Source organism: Daphnia pulicaria, chromosome 1, assembly GCF_021234035.1.
Source record: "Daphnia pulicaria isolate SC F1-1A chromosome 1, SC_F0-13Bv2, whole genome shotgun sequence".
In the NCBI taxonomy this organism is placed as follows: domain Eukaryota; kingdom Metazoa; phylum Arthropoda; class Branchiopoda; order Diplostraca; family Daphniidae; genus Daphnia; species Daphnia pulicaria.
The window spans coordinates 2,563,904-2,581,210 of NC_060913.1; the positions used below are offsets into that span (position 1 = coordinate 2,563,904).

At 39.6% G+C, this 17,307-nt stretch overlaps 1 protein-coding gene across 1 annotated transcript; it reads right to left on the reverse strand.

The window, feature by feature from the left end:
- Positions 1 to 15,359: 15,359 nt before the first annotated feature.
- LOC124320853 (uncharacterized protein K02A2.6-like) lies at positions 15,360 to 16,148 on the reverse strand. The gene has a single exon (XM_046783756.1). The coding sequence runs from the start codon at positions 16,146 to 16,148 to the stop codon at positions 15,360 to 15,362; it is 789 nt and encodes a 262-aa protein (XP_046639712.1).
- Between the last annotated feature and the right edge of the window lie 1,159 nt (positions 16,149 to 17,307).

Sequence of the window (17,307 nt, forward strand, 5' to 3'; positions counted from 1 at the left end):
ATCCAAATTTGAAGAGTACCGTGGGGTCTGTCTAAGTTAAATCCATAACCATTAGGACAACAATTTTGCATAGGATCAATATTGTGACGGAAAATGCGTACGAAAACTGAAGACCGGAATAAGATGAACACAAAATAGATGTTTCAGAGAACTGGTTGTATTCGAATGATTTAGGCAAAACGCGTAAGTCAGACTGAACCTCGATTCTAATTTGACTCGGTGAATTTAAAGGAAAGCGTCACCCTGTTACAGAGTGACGCCGGGAGAGTCTAGAAAAAGATGATCATCTAGATAACGTCTAGATGAACGCTAAGCTGATTCAACCCCTTTCGGGGTAAAGTAGAAAGTGTATACGGTATATACGGAAGAAGTAATTAAGATGGTCAAGCTTCACGTGAAATCCATTAACACATGTGTGTCCCTGGATTCCCACGTGGCAATATCAGTGGACTGCTCATCCTTTTCATGAGAACAGGTGACCGATCCAAGATCCATTACACTAAATCAGACATAAAATATTGCTAGATTTTCTCATGTGGAAAATTGAAAAAAAATATTCCCACCAGGAACACCCTGGAAACCAGTCCTTTCATATATCATTGTCAACTTCATGATTTTGTTTCTAACCTTAAAGGTAAAAAAACAGTAGTCCGAATTTCTGGAGCTCTAATTGCAATAGCAGCTGGTTATAGTAACGTCTGTTCTATGGTTATAGGTTATTCTGGTTATAGTAATGTCTGCTCTACAACAAGACTTCCATCCTGGCTTCCAATTCAAGAAAGTCCGCATTCTGAGATGATAGATTTTTCCAATCATGTACAACTGTTGAAGCACTCTTTCTTCTTGACAAGACAATGCTCCCTTTGAAAGGATGTTTTCTCTGAGCTACTGAATATGATTATCAAGATACCCCAAGTTACCAATCAGATTGGATACAGTTTGGAAAAAGTAAAAACAACATGCTAGCACTCTTTAGAGTGCTCCTCGATGATTTATCAAGTGATCTTGAACATTTCTTGAATCTGATCTCTCCCTTAAAAATAATTACTATAGGTTGCTTTGTCAGACCAAGAAAGAAGATCTATAACAGGCAATAGAGTCAACTATTTCTGGGATGGATTTTGGGGTGGGATGTTGGATAATGTGAATATCGTGATTGAAGTGTCTTAAAAGAAGGTTGCTGTAGAGTCATTCATATCCTTCTTTACTGTCAGTTCCAAGATCGAAATAAAAAATTATAAATAATTATAGTTTAAAGTAATTAGAGGAATAAAAAAACATTATTTTCATGAAGCGAAGAGATGCAGATAGGAAACCCCACATCGGCTTCATCTCCACCTCAGTCGTCAAACCTTGCTGAGAAACATCCGATTTTGGTCCATAGGCTGAAGGGTGGGCAAAAAAATATATTCTATTTATACCTACCACCTTCTTTAAATACTTGTTATAGTCGAATCGAGTGGTTAAGTAAAACAACACTACCTTAGTTTCATTATATAGGAATTTTTTTAATGAATTGAATTTTTGTCCATAATTATTTCACTTTCTTCATTCCCCTAGACTTCATTCTTCGACTAGTACTAATTAATATTTATCATAAAAAACAGTTAAACTTAACGGAATCAGATAGCTTGCATCTCTTGAAGTGAAAATGCTGAATAAGTGTTTGCTCTGCTGAATAATCTTTCACAAGCTGCTGAAGAGGGTAGACCACTATTATCGAGTAGTCCACGAAAATTTTGAAAGCTTTCAGGAAGTTAGAACCACTGTCCGCGAACATGACATTAACTTTGCTACTAATTTTGAATTCCTTGTGGATTTTGTAGATTTCAGTTCAGTTATGGGCCTTTGCGTTTTATTAGTAAGGGATTTTTGTCGCAATGAGCCGCCAAAAACAGCGAATGGGCTACCTTAGCGCTTAAATAGCGACGGACCTACGCTAAGCGCTCAAATACGGACGGGCGTGCGCTAGTCATCAAAAAGTTCGCTTCAATCATTCGTTGTCGCAGTGATACGACTTGGCCACGCATACGACGTTTTGCCAGGCGAGTTCTGTCGTTGAACAGATGCGGTATTTGCCGTTGTATGCCGATCCTACGTTCTGATCCGTCTTCGCAATCATTATCGTTGGCCCACGCCGAAGTGCGGTGGATGCAGTGCAGTGGCCGTTGCCACTTTCATCCACCTCCCGGTCAACACAAGTTCAAGACAGACTACTGTTTCATTCATAACTTTTTTTGGCAAGAAAGACATGGCCAGCAGTGGCTAAGTGAGTTTATCACTTCTATTTCTTTCTTCCCACCTTTCGCTTTGTTCTCACGCCTCACCCATGTTGGCAAAAATAATAGCATCGTTTTCCGCATACTGCACGTCGGTCATGAGAACTGATGAGCCAGTTCTTAATAGCTTCAATGTTCCGCTTTTTACTGAGAGAGAAGCTTGTTGCGTTAACCTTAACGAGATAGGATTATATCACGAGATTGGTTAGTTTACGAATATACGTAGTATTAGATACACGTTTTGTCAACAGATTGTCTCAGCTGCGAGCAGAACTAATGAAGAATTGGATCGTAAAATCAAGTCATTTGAATTTGTGTTGTTAACGTATTGAATGAGAATCTCCGGAGAATGTCCATACCCGCATGCAAAGGACGATTTCTTTTCGGGGGTGTGCTTTAATTTGTTTAAATTTCAATGCAATAACTACAAATGGAGTTCCGTTGTAAGACCGAGTATTAACTACCGTAATTCCAATTTAAAAAATGTCTAAAGCAAGCGTTTCTAAGCATTTTGTATGCAGTTTTGAAAAGGTGAAAAAAAAGAATTCTTGTCATTTAACATCAGGTGAAAAAATAGGCCTCTTGTCAGTTATATCAGGACTTTGTCAGTTCTTTGAAGACCGTACTGTACACTCTATTGAGGACTTCATCACTACGTCGCTCTGTGGAAGCCGAATTCTCCCAAATTTTTTAATTTGCAATTTATCGTTGATTCTCATCTAATTAAACAAAATGCGCGTGCGAGTGACCGAACTGTACATCTATAGGTCATTGACCTAAAAAACAATATCAAGAAGCATTTCCTGAAAATTTATTTTTCTGTACTGGACTAGCCGAAATTGACCAAAATTTGATTAAATTCAAAAGAAGAAAGGGGTTCATCAAAGGGGTGTAGTTTATACGACCTTTCTATAAAGATTTGCCTTGCGTTTGACTAGATGACAGCAACACCTGTACAAAAATTCGTAAAACTAGGGATGAAACATCCTACAAAACCTGGGTGAAGATTTTTCACTTAACCACTGAACAATATCTGGCATGGAAGCAGAGCAGCCTCGAATATTTATTCCAGTACTGCCGATACCACCGTTTAACCGTACAATCCATCGAAAGAAAAAGACGATATTTTTTTGAATTAACCAATAAAAAATCGTACCTGCAATTTGGGATTATCAGCACCTGAAAATAAAAGAGATGGAACTCCGGTGCGTATGCACATCAATCTCCAAGACAAAATGTTGAATTTACACAACTTTTTAGATCACTCCACACACACTCCACACTATATTTTCGGAAAGTACAACGCAAAAACCGTTTTTATGTATGCCTTTGAGCTTTGAAGCTCCAAAAACAACTGTCCACAACGACTAAATTTCTTATGAGTGAACCTTGATGAAATTTTGTTTTATGGAATCCAATGATTGATGGTGAAACGTCAAGCCAAGAGTTGGGCCACCGGATTCTCCATAGCGACTTCCCTTCGTCATTTTCCTTCGAGTTTTTTGCCATTTTTTATCACTCTCCCTCGCGTTCCTGGTGGATGAACAGCCGAAGCATACGAGTTCTCTGCACCTCGGGCTTCATATTGCTGGCCACTAGACTATATGAAAGGGCCTGCAGTATGTCACCCGGTCTAAAGTGATGGTCAGGAAAGCGTAGCTTCGGCTGTCATCCGCCAGGAACGCGAGGGAGAGAGATAAAAATGGCGACTAGGCTGGGTGGGAAACTTGTAAAAATTACACTTCACTAGATTGGGAATAACTCGGCCAATCTAATACGGAATGTAAATTCCTTTTGGATTGGTATTGAGGGATGGCCGAGCAAACTTTTATAAGAATTTTTTTTGTAAGGGTAGCATTTACCCAAAAAGCGATGCCAAAGACACCCCAAAATTTTTAAAATTTGAAAAAATCCAAACTTTAACATTAAATATCTCCAGAACGGCAGGAAGTATTTAAATTCTGCAAAAACATGTGAATCCGGAGTAGAAAACTGGATATGCCTGAATTTTTTCAGATTTGTAGGTCTCATAGCAGAATGGAAAAAAAGGAGGGTCCATGGATTTGGTGCGCTTGAGTGGTGGATTGCTTGTTAAATTACAATAAATTCATAAAAAATATATTTCACGCCACATGAACGTTTTTACAAACAAATTAAGCAATTCTAGAACCAACTTGAAATAAGCAATTCTTTGGTTTTAATCGCCAGTACTTCAACATAAATATTTCCAAGTAAAATCAACAAAAGAAAATCAACTCGAAATGCTGATCAGAATAGATACAGACATGAAGCTGTATCGAAATTTCTGGCATATAGCACAACCAGCTTATAAAATGAATGTTGAAATTAAATCAATCGATCGAGACGATGACAAACGATATTCTACAAATCGATAGACAGTCATTTACTCCACAGCCTTTCGTCTGCATTTCTTTTGGGAGTTAATTAGGCTCCTTCTACCAAAAATATCGGAATCGCCAAATTTGGGGAGGAGGAGCCTAATACAACTATAAACTTAAATATGTCAAGAAATAAATTTTTTAGATGTAACAACCTCTCGCAAAATATTCCCCGTGAAAAATTACATAAGGCTAGATAAAAACATCAAATATTCAATTTCCATGCGTGTACCCTATTCTGGATTTATTTTAATTCGACCCTGGAGTGATTTTTCGTCAGCTTTTCAAGCGCCTTCAACAGATCTTTGGATGACAGTCGATTCTCGAACCGGTTATAGGCATCCCAAAGTGCCGTCAGGTGGTGCTGCTTCGACTCTGTGTTCTTGTTTAACCTTCTCAGGGCCTGTTTTTGAGAAAGAAGCTTGGCTGTTATTGGTATTTTCTCAGTCTAATCTTTCATCTTGAGGAAGAAGGTAAAACAAGTACTGTCTCCGTACCACCTCTTAGCCTTGCGTAAAAGAGAGAGCTTCATCGCGAAGATTAAATGGTGATCAAATCGCTTCCGCGATTTGACAGCGACATCCCGGTGGAAATATCCATCCAGAATGCAGCTACCATATTGATCTGTTATCCAAAATAAAATAATTATTATTGCAAGTGATGAAAACGATGAAATCTACACTTACCCCATTCAAAGCGAAAATCCACCGGTTTTTGGGGAAACTTCGGTTGTTTCTTCCGTTGCACCACCCTAATCAGGTTGTCCTTCACCGAAAGATTACGCAATGGATATTTTTGCGAATTCCACCATTATTTACTTCTCTACTACTGCCCTAGCGCTGACCAGCGTATTTTTTATAGCATGTGTCTTCAATTTCATGATAATCGAAGCATCCCTGGAAATGTCCATGTTGGCTGGGCAGGTATGAGGTACTTTGATGTTGAAGTTCAGATCGTATTTTGACACTTGGGACGGAAGAAATTCGGTTGTGTGTGCTTTTTACAGCGCCACGCTACCGATCGCTTGTTGGTCCGCTTCACGTGGTAGCTGTGACCAACCCAATCGAATAATGTATTGCGCTCGCGGAAAAATAAAACACGTTACTTGGGAAAATATTTTATATAAAAGAAATAATCTGCATAATTCTTCTTCGCTTTTTCCTTGATGTGCCAGACTGGCTCATTATCGACGGATAACACGAGATCATCATCACTATTGAAATCCTGGTCCAAGAGCCTTCCCCCCTGTTGACTTCTCCGTCGATGGTTATATTGCATGTGAAACACCCACTGGGCGATTTCGTCCCCCTAATTTATTAAAATTTATTTGTTTGTTAGTAAGGTAATTTAAGTAACGTTCGTTATTTGCATATACCTAATCGACATACTCGGATGACGTGTTGGCAGAATTTCACTTGCCGGTGACTTGAGGTGAGCTATGGAAAATTATCATTTTTTTATTTTTTTATTGGGAGGTCTAAAATTCTTTTTTTTATTACCGTTAGCGTCATTGAAGAAGGGCTGAAATGAATTTTGTAAAGCGGTTAGGGAAGCTTTGGAATCTATGAAAATTGCTCCTGTAACGGATTCACAAACATCCGCCAGTACGACTGGCACCTTTATGCATCGTGCTGCTATTGAAGACTGAGGTGTCGAACGCGCCAAACTGTAAGACTGAATAAATTCATTGTTATTTTTACATTTTATAGGAATTTAAAAGTTTTTTTTTACTTTGTTGGAGTAGGGATGAGAGGCCTCTTCTTGATTCTCCGCAAATTTGTTGGCGTTGTGCAACAAGGATGGCGGCATGCCAAGTAAGAATTTGTGTATTCCAAATTTAACTGACAAAACGCCAAAGCAGTCGTTGCAAGTGAGCGCAGATCTGTGACGAATCAGGTCTCCTGGATTGTACTTCGTAAAAGTTCTGTACAGCCCAATGGACACGAGCAGTCCTAAAAATTTTAATATTTACTTTGAATTTATAATTTTTTTAAATGAGTTTAAGAACGAAGAAGGAATGGAGGAGGTGCTACCATGGAAAGAAAAATGACCGATCGGCATTGGCGTTTGAAACACTTATTCCAGGGTAGTGCCTCCTCCACTCCTCCTTCGCCGGTAAAGCTGGGTCTACACTAGCTGTTTTTACAGACAAGTTACGGTCGTAATCGGTTTCTCGTGTCTGAATAAATGGCCGTTTCTCTCCTGTTGTTGCACAAATGCCTGCAAGACTAATTCTTGGGCTGGAGATGTCTCTTGCAACAGGAGATGCAAGTTTGTTTTGATGGCGATGACGGCCAGTGTATCGTTGCAAACCAGTTCAGACTTGATTCCGGACAATTGTCCTGCTCCGTAGTTTTCATGCCGCTCGAAGCACTCCTCGATCATAATTAAGTCTAGAAGAAACAAACAATTAAAATATAATTTAACCTCCCCATACATGTAACGACAAATTACCTAGTAAAGCATCTCCAACTAACTCCAATCTGTCTCCCTTCTTGACTGAGCTTTTAAGGCTGGCCGTCGGTCGTTTTAGGGCCTGGTGTAACCTATCCTCGTCTTTAAATTTGTATCCAAACATTTCTTCGATATACACCGCTGCAGTCACTGGTTTTGGGGGAGTTTCGTTAGTCTATAGTAGGAAAAAGAAATGGTTAACTGTATTCTGCTAATACTCATTCATATGAGACGAGTGATTGTCAATGTATTAGATTTGACAAAAACGGTAACTACAAATTTGCCGAATTTGTCAAATCCAATACATTGACTATTACATGTTTAACAAATTACCTGTGATGGTTCTGTGCGTTCTGTGTCATCCATATGTAAGGAAAGTTCCATTTCTGGTCCGAAATTCGCACTCTAAATAGAAATAGCAAAATTTAATTTTTTATTTTAATTTTTTTATTAGGAGCGCAACTGAATCCCACAACGTCAACAGATGAGTATGAGATTTAATTTAATAAATTTTAAATTTAATTAAATTTTAAATAATATAAAAAGAATTTTTAGTTTTAGTTTCTTTATTAAATGTATTATAATCTCACTACAGAGAATTCTTTGTCAGGTGACATAAGCTCTTTACTCGAATATTTAAAACATCCTAATGGGGTTCATTGCAGACAGAATATACAGCATTGTCAATTTAAATTTAAATTAATCACCATTTAGGGTTTCAAATTCGGGAAAATCTTTTTGGCTATTGCCGTTTCGCATGCCGTGGTGTAGACTGAACGCCGTCCTAAGAAGGGAAACCGATAAAAAGTATGGGACTAAAATTCCAAATGCTGGGCAATCGCCAGAGCCATCTAAGTTTGGTTGTGTAGTTACAATCACCTATTAACAACAATAAACTTTTAAACAATTCAAATCAACAAATTGGTCTAATAGATAGCAAGATCATAATCTAGAGGACATAAGTTGAAAAATTGTCCGGGGTTCCAATACCATTAACATTTCAAAAAATTTTAAACGGAAATTGAATTATTTTTGTCCGTAATTATTTCACTTTCTTCATTCCCCTAGACTCTTTGTACTAATTAACATTCATCATAAAAAAGAGTTAATGTTAACGGAATCAGATTCTGATCATTTGAATCAGATAGCTTGCATCTCTTAGAAGTAAAAATGCTGAATAAGTTTGTGCTGTGCTGAATAATCTTTCACAAGCTTCTGAAGAAGGTAGACCACTATTATAGAGTAGTCCACCGATATTTTTAAAGCTTTCAGGAAGTTAGAACCGGAACCGGTGGTTTTCATTAACACGGAGGATTCCAAAACAAGAACTTCGTATCTTCAAATCTGCTTTTTTCCATTGAGTTGTCATGCCAACATAGCTTCATCTATGAGATCATCTCATAGAAGGGGCATCTCATTGAGATGCCCACATGTCAGCGGTGGTGCAAATATCTGTAGCCTTTTCAAGACGAGCTATACAGAGTGCAGTTTTCGTATTACAACAGTTTTTGTGTGAAGAAAGTCTTCTTTTTTACTTTAATGTGTCCAATAACACCAACATTTAACTTGCATAGTTTTTTCGTCTCTCCTGTTTAACTTCAAGTCTTTCAAATATTTCAATGTCCACTGAAGATTTATTAAAATTATCATCCGACTCTTTTTCGGTTTTGATCCGATACTTGAAACAAAATTAAATTATTTTATTAATACCGATAGCTTGAATCTAGTAAATACACGACTTACTGCGGTGGCAATCCATATTTTCATGAAGTTTAAACGCCGTTACCGTTGCTGGTCATCAGTAAAAACTAATAAGGGATCATAAGAGATTAATATACATTTAATTTCAAAATTTCCTTTTCCACGCTGAACGAAGATTACTCTTGTCTGAGGATCACTAAAAAAACTTTCAAATTGCTTCCTAATGACCATTATCTCCTAAGGCTGTTTCAAATGACTCTGATGTTACAACAAAAATCTTCCGAGCAAACAGGAACAGCCTTTCTAAAATTTTTATCAATCAAATTTTTAGAAAGATTTTAACATCAGCTAGAGCAAATTGAATTTGAGCTTGTTCGATTGTCTATGTTTATCTTTATTCACAATCTGTTGCAAGCTAGAATAGATATTGATCCGTAGTTCAAATCACCGAACAAATTATTGAATATTATTTTGAAAGTCGCATTGGGCTATCCCGAATTAACGATACGGCTGCCATTATACACTTTAAATTAATTCTACTAAAAATACGGGAAAATCGCCGTTCATTTTTGGTCGTTATTTCGAATCCTACTAAACACAGAATAAAATATATTTCGAAAACTGCCATAGGGACTGTTTTGAATTTGAACCCGTAAAAATAATTTGACAAAAAATTCATTTCTCCTTTAGTTTTTTCAGGAAATCATTATTGTTGTAATAGTTCTTTTTAGTCATAGTTGGTTTAGTGGTGACGTAAAAATCTTGATGAAGATATGTTTTCGTTTTTGAATCTTACACTGGTAATTTTTAAATTATATTCTAATAACAGCCTAAAAGGCAGTTATGAAAATTATTTCGTGAATTTGAACACGGGCTGAAATTAACATTGAAATCAGGACTTACCCTATCGCACCATAAGGACGACGAAAAAATTAAATGATTTCTTCAATGATATCTTGAGGAAATTAAATATGTTGGCTGTCAAATTATTTTTAAGGGTACACTGACTGTGTGAACAATACCTGAGGCAGTTTTTTTACATTTTTTTAAAAGGTTTTTTGTTGGATTAGAATTAATGACAAAAATTTCACACGAATTTCCTAGGCACTTCGACGGGAAACCATGTGTCATCTTCATGTTGACATCATGATGAAAAAGAATACAATGTTTTCAAGCTATCGTGGAAAATTTCCAATATTTAAACAAGCGATCTCCGACTCCCTAAACCCAAGGAACCCCCTTTTTTTCTTGAGGTAGTTTTTGGAAAGGGATCCTGAAAAGGAGTGGGAAAATCTAGATCAGGTCTATCATGTGCAGATTCGCAAAGCAATTCCAACGGCATAAAGTAAAATGTTTTAATCTTTTTTAATTCTCGAGATAATGAGGATTGAAAATGGTGAAATATCACGAAACATCAAAGTCTCCCCATCTGCCCAAATAAATTTTCTGCCTTTTCGTCGTAAATTCGGTTCGAAGAAAAAAATAAGACATGGAAAATGTAGTTCTTTCATTCTTATGCAATTATTTTTATTGTACTGTCGAAATACGATTTTCTAATATAGTAATTTTACTTTTTAAGCATCATTTCAAAAGTGTAAATAAAAATTCGAGTTTAATTGACAGGGTGATTAAAAATTCTATACATCTCAATAAAATCCAACTGTTTTGTTCAATTTTAACACAAAATATTTAGCCAATAAGAATTTTTTAACAAGTGTACATGACAAAGATAAATCACTGAGTCCAACTAAAAATTTTTTTTGAATTCAACTTCTCAATAATTTATAATTAGCGAAATCATTTGGTCCTTTTTTTCAGTCCGAAATTGCTAAGCACTGTATATCGCTCAAAGTCACAGTGATAGAGAAATTATGTTGTCAACAAATAAAAGTGGATCTTGCCTAGTAAGAAAATTGATTCTTGCAAGATTAGATGCACTCAGTTATAAGGATGAACGGGGTTAATAAAAAAAAATAATTGTAAAATTTCTGTAACTCATGAACGGAACATTTTTTTCCGATTTTCAAACGTCAAAATTAATAAAACAATAACCGCCAGCATTACATTATATTTATTTTATATTGGTTTTATAGCTTAGGCTGAACACGTATTTTCTTTCTCCAGACACGTATAAGTACCAACAAAAACAATTACAGAAAAAAAAATTGTTGTGGGAAAATTGAAAAAAGGTAAATATCTTATAAAGCCAGAACCACCCACAGAAATTTGATGCATGGCTACCGTTGTATCTGAAATTTATTCTGTAAAACTTAATCACACAACTCATCACCATCTCACTGATTTATAGACACATTTTTTTTTAATGTGCCTTTCCTAGAACCCAAAATGAAAACGAGTGCTGAGGAGTCAGCATTTCTCTATCGTTTTTATCTGAAACTTAAAGTGTTGAATTTAATCGTTTCTATAATCATCTTATAATTTATTTATAGAAATATCATCTTTACATTCATGCGTTCGTGCCTGTTCTGGATTATCAAACTACCAAACAAGAAGCGAGTGCAACTTTGGAGCTCTTCAATGGTTTATGTTTCGTGTATATTTAAGCTAAATCGAGTATCTCTAATCATCTACTCTTTTTTGACAGACACATCTTTCAATTGCAAGAACACCTTTCCACATCAGCAACCTGTTAGTTCCCCTTTTTAAGGCCCGACTTGTTAAGGCTTTACCCGGAAATGCTGTCAGCCAGAAACAACCTGGGAAAGCTGTAAAACCACCAGTAAATCTTGAGTTCAGGCCAAATCCGGAAATGCTGGCAAACAACCACCTGAAAAAGCACTGGAACCTTCAATTACCCTTGAATTTGATGAGGCCATACCCGAGAATGTTGACAGCTTGTGAAAGCGGGGAATCCGAAATCTACCCGTAAACTTGTTAAGTCCATACTTGGTAGTACTGTCGGCTAACAACTACCTGTGAAAGGAGATAAAAACTGAAAGCTACCCGTAAACTTGTAAAGGCCAAAACGAATAATACTGTCGGCTTACAGCTACATGTGAAAGAAGGGAAACCGAAAGCTACCCGGAAACTTGGTAAGGTCATACCCGCAAATTCAGCCAAAAAATCCCTTTTAAAGCAGTGCAACCTAAAGCTATGAGTAAACTTGTTAAGACCATACCTGCAAATGTTGTCTGCCAACAACCACAGTCTGTGAAAGAATGTTACTAAACAACTTGTGACGGCCCTATTAGCAAATGTTGCCACACAAAAAATCTATAAGTTCGTCCCGAAGATACTGAGTCTGAAAAGTGTAATGCTGTTCTGTGCGTTGTTATACAAAAGGTGTATTTTAAAAACATTTTACTATTTTCTAATTATTTTATAGTTACTCTCATGTTATTGTTTTTTTTTCACTGAATCAAGCCCTGTTTGCTGGATTATGTGTGACATTTAAAAACGGGTTTCGCTCAAAGTATATTTATAATAGTTTTAGCTTATTTAACGCGATGAACTAATGATTCATGCTTTATCAGGTGTGTTTTTTCAAGGTGGAAAAGTTACATTTTTCAACCCCCAAAGAAAATAGAAAGAAAAGGAATATGAACTAGATACTAGGCATATTTGTTTCGTCGATGCACGTTTTGCATGGCAATATTCATATTTTCGTCGTGAAATTCCATTCTGTATGTGGTCAAGTTTGGGCCTGTGTTGCCTAAAAAAAGTGAACCCATATGGTCGACATCCTCCAAGAGGGTCCCAATAGGCCCCTTAAATGATAATGGCATCACAGACAGACTTATCAACTAGAAGGTTCCGATACGAGATTCAGTATTGCATCGCATTGCATTGCATTGCATCACTGTTGGATTATTATTTGCGTGAAAATAATTCGGATTTTATTGATCTGATTTTTCCAGGAGGATTAGAAAGGTCCCTAGTGAGTAGTGAATTAGTGAATATTAGTTATGTTTCCTTAATTATTATTATCTTTGAATGATTAAAATTACTGAAATTTTTCATTTAGGATGACCCAATTAATGTTTTTTTTTTCATGTCCGCAAATTCCGAATGATCTTTTTAGAAAAACGAATATTTCAATTCAATTTTAACATCCCTGCCGGTTGTCCGTGCAACCGAAGTGACTGACCTTTATTTGGATTAAGCCACCAAAACATTTGGAGAATTTTCCAATTCAACAGGATTTCCAAAGCTTTGCAAGCTGCTTATGCTTATTCCTTACCCTGAGTAGAGAAACCAGTTATTTTATAATGTAACACTAAAAGAAACAAAGGTGGAACAGTGTTTATAAAAAGTTGGAAAAGAAAGAAGGTCGATCCATCAGTTCCAGGTGAAAACGAGAAAAGTTCCAAATCTGTTCTAATGTTCCATCTTTTATTTATACTACTAAGTTATCAGAAGTTGATGGCAATGGCAATCCCTGAAAGTAATAGTTTTGGTAATAAGTTGAATGAGAGGATCACTTAATTCATTTTTTAATTCATCTCTACTTTCTCTAGTAATTGCGCAAGCTTATTCTTCACGTGAAGCATCCAGATTGATTTTTACCATCATTTGGCCATGTCACCACCGAGAGGATTTCTTTTTCACGGTCCACCAGGCTGCAGTAAAATTGGCTCATGATATCACCGGTCTAAGCCTATATTCTATTTATTGTGTACCATTCTTCTCAGTTATTATCTTTTACAGTTTAGGAACTAGAAATCCCTTTTTTCAAAGTTGCAGCTGTTTCTGGAGAGTCTGAAGGGCATTCCGTTTCCAGTTGGAATAAGCGGCGTCTTCCGTTCGGTATATAATATTTGCCTTTTCTTTACCTGATAGGTTGTGTGATGTCATTGATTTTAAAATTTGTTTAGGGTATATGGGATCATGTAAATGTTGCTGGCTGCTAACTCCGCTGCTCCGGTCAATATTTGGTCTTGTGCCGATGTCATCTACAACACAGTTTCTTTATTGAAATTATGTGATCTCGTCACGGGGATCCTGGAGCAAGTGCTGGCCTTATTCCACGACAGAAAAATAGAGTGATTTCTAAAAACTTTCTTTGTCGTACTCGTACGCGGCCATATAATTCCTTAAATGGCCGTCAAACCAATCCCCTCATCAACATCAACTGGGAGAGAAATATTTCGGTCAGTTAGATGTATTTCAGATTTTCCATTTTATTTTCAATACGTGGATTTATTTGTTTCCATTATAACTCTGATCTGGTTTATGATCTATGGTCCTTGTTCAAATTCATGCAACCTTGCCCACTCCCCCTCGATTTCAATTTTCAGGGCAAATTTTCAAAATGGCGCCCGGTGTTTTGATGCTAGAGTTTGGTGGTGTAATCGATTCTGATGATAATTCTCAGTAATTCGGTAATGAGTTATATCTTTCATTAATAGCAATATTTAGAGTATCTGTCTATCTGAGTAAGTGGTATTGCAATTTTACTGTGACACCTTTCGACTAAAGTAGAAGTTGAATGGCTGTAAAGGATAGTTTACTTCATGTGATATTTTTGTCTTCATTCTTAAGGTTTGGTTGGATAGATTTTGAATGATTCAATAGGTAACACACTATTTAGATTCTGATTTTATTATTGACTTATATTTTCAGATAATTTCTTCAGCTGATTGTTTCATGTTGTTGAGACTCGTGATACACGTTTATTCAACTTACACGAGGCGAGAGAGAGAATACAAATCAGCACGGGAGTGAGATGGGTCTACGCTGCGACCGTCTGCTGAGCTAGTCGCGTAGAGACTGCCCGACCGTCTGCTCTGTCAGCCGAGATGGTGGGTCGGGTGTGTGTGCCCTCTGACGGGCGAGGTTACAACATGTCTTTTTCTATTCCTTTTTTTTTTTGAAGGCGCGTCCCTTCTGGTACTTCTGGGGAGGGATTGGCGCTTAATACGATGAAGAAAAAAACAACAACAATATACTGAATGGTGAAACATAAACATACGGTATGGTGATTCTGGTTTGGTTGGATTGGATTTGGTCCACTCTTCTACCGGGTATCGGTTACTTGGCACGCTGATGCGGGTTGACTGGCGTACGGGCGGAATCCGGCCGCGTCCTCGGCCGCGCCAGACTCCAACTTGCTGGCTAGGCTGCCCGTTCGTTCTCTTCTCCGGCTGTGTTGTTGTCGGTGCTGCTCTTTCGATGGTGGGGATTGGTCGATTTGGTTCCACTGCTGCTACTGGTTCGTTTTCGGCTGGTGGAATCGTTCCCGGCATTACCACCGTTCTTTTGCGGAGCATACGGCGATTTTGCCGAAAAATTCGGCCGGATGGTGTTTTGACCATGTAATCCCGGTTTGGGCCAGTTTCCATTACCACTCCTGGTGTAGTCAATCGCTTGGAATCTGGATGTTGGATGAGTACGTGGTCGCCAATGGTCAATTCCGGCAAATCCTTTGCGTCGTTGTTGTAGTAGTTTGTCGTCTTCTCCAGCATTTTTCGTTGCCTCTGCTCGATTTCCTTGGCTTCTCTTTGCCATTCTGGCGCGAAGGATCTCCTGTGCGCCGGTAAACCGTCGCGGATGGGTCGGTTGAAGATTAGTTGTGCGGGCGACTGGAGGCCCATGCGGGGTGCGTTTCGGTAGAGGAGAGCGCTTTGGCCATTTTGTTTTGGTCAAACGTGCCGCCCGTTCGTGATCCGGCCACGAGGGCTTTGATTGCCTTGATTCCTGCTTCGGCTCTACCGTTGGATTGCGGGTAATGCGGTGATGATGACTCCCATCCGACCTTCCAATCACGCAGGAAGTCTTGGAACTCGGCCGCGGGGAAGAGTCCGTTGTCGGACCAGATTTTGATTGGGGCGCCTCCAATTGAGACGAAGAAGCTGCGGAATTCGTCGATGAGACGTCGTGCCGTGGTGATCTTGTTTGGGAACATGGTGAAGTGGGGCCACCCACTGAATTGATCCACGATGACTAAAAAATGCCGCCCGTTGTCTTCTCCCATATCTGCGTGTAAGAATTCGAAGGGGCGCGTGGCTGGTTCGTGGTGACGGATAGTTTCTTTGGGTTGGGACGCTAGCCGGCTGTTGCATGAGTCGCAGGCGGCTGCCGCGTTGGCTATGTCGACATTCATCTCTGGCCACAATACGGATAAACGGGCCCTCTGGCGCATCTTGCTGGCTCCTTGGTGCATACCTAGCAGGACTTGGATTGTTTGGCGGACCATGGAGCGAGGTATTACTACGCGGGGGCCCATTACAGTTGTTCCGTCGTCCTCGTCGATAGCCAGCTGGTGGCGGGCGTTCCAGAATGGTTGCAGCTGCTCCGGCAAGTTGCACTTGTCGTTCGGGAATCCGGCAATGATTGTCTCGCGGAGGGACGTCATCTGAGGGGATCGACATCTGCTGCCAACTGGACTGCTTTCAGGTTCAGGTCGGGTGACTGGTTGGGTGATCCGGCTATGAGTCCGATTAACGCGCCTTTTGCTCGGAAGGTGCTGGGTCCTTCTGCTAGCTCGTCTGCTTCTGATGCGCGATCGACTGGCGCTCTTGAGAGTGCCTCTGCTTCAACGTTGATCTTGCCTGGGACCCACTCTGCTGTGAATATGAAGCGGGTCATTTGGAGGCGGAGGCGAAGCAGTCGCGGGTTGTCTAGTTTGTCCAGTGAATACTCGTTGAGAATTGGGATCAGCGGTCGGTGGTCTGTGATGAGGTCGAACGCCGGTAGTCCTTCGAGGAATGGTCTGCATTTCTTCATGGCCCACGCGGCCGCCAGGCATTTCAGTTCTTTTATCGCATACCTGGACTCGGCCGACGAAAGGAACCGGGATCCGGCTTGGACTAGTTGCCACTTGCTGGTCGCTGGGTCTTATTGCTTTAGGATGAAACCTGGGCCGTGAAGGCGGGATGCATCGACGTGGAGGGACATGGTCCGGTCTGGGTTGTAGAACGCGAGCTCTTGTACCAGCGCCAGTTCTTTTCTTGCGGCCTGGAAAGCTGTCTCTTCTTGCGCGTTCCAGCTCCATTCCACGCTTTTCTTTAGCAGTGGAGAGAGAGGGGCTAGCGCTGCTGCTATTTTGCTGCTGAAGTTACCGACCTGCTGGCACAGCCCATAGAATGACCGAAGGTCGGTGACGTTCCGTGGCTGTGGGAATTCTCTGATGGCACGCGTCAAATCTGGGCTTGGGCGAAAGCCATCTTCTGAACCTATTTAGCCGGCGAACTTGCCGGTCGGCTCTGCAAAGGTCGTCTTGGCGCGGTGAAGCCGACGTTGTGGTCGCTGGCCGTCTTGAAAACTGCGCGGTCTAACTCCAAGTGCTCTTCGTACGTGGCGGAGTAGATGATGAGGTCCTCCATGCACCTGGCTGTGTTGCGGAGGTGACCGAAGATGTCGTGGAATCGTCGTCCATAATCGTCTCCGGTGTGGCAGATTCCCATTGGCAGTCGGGTGTACTGGTGTAGAACTTCCGGGGTGGCAAAGGTTGTCAAGGCCATGGAGGCTTCATCCAGCGCGCATTGGTGATACCCCTTAAACGCGTACACTAC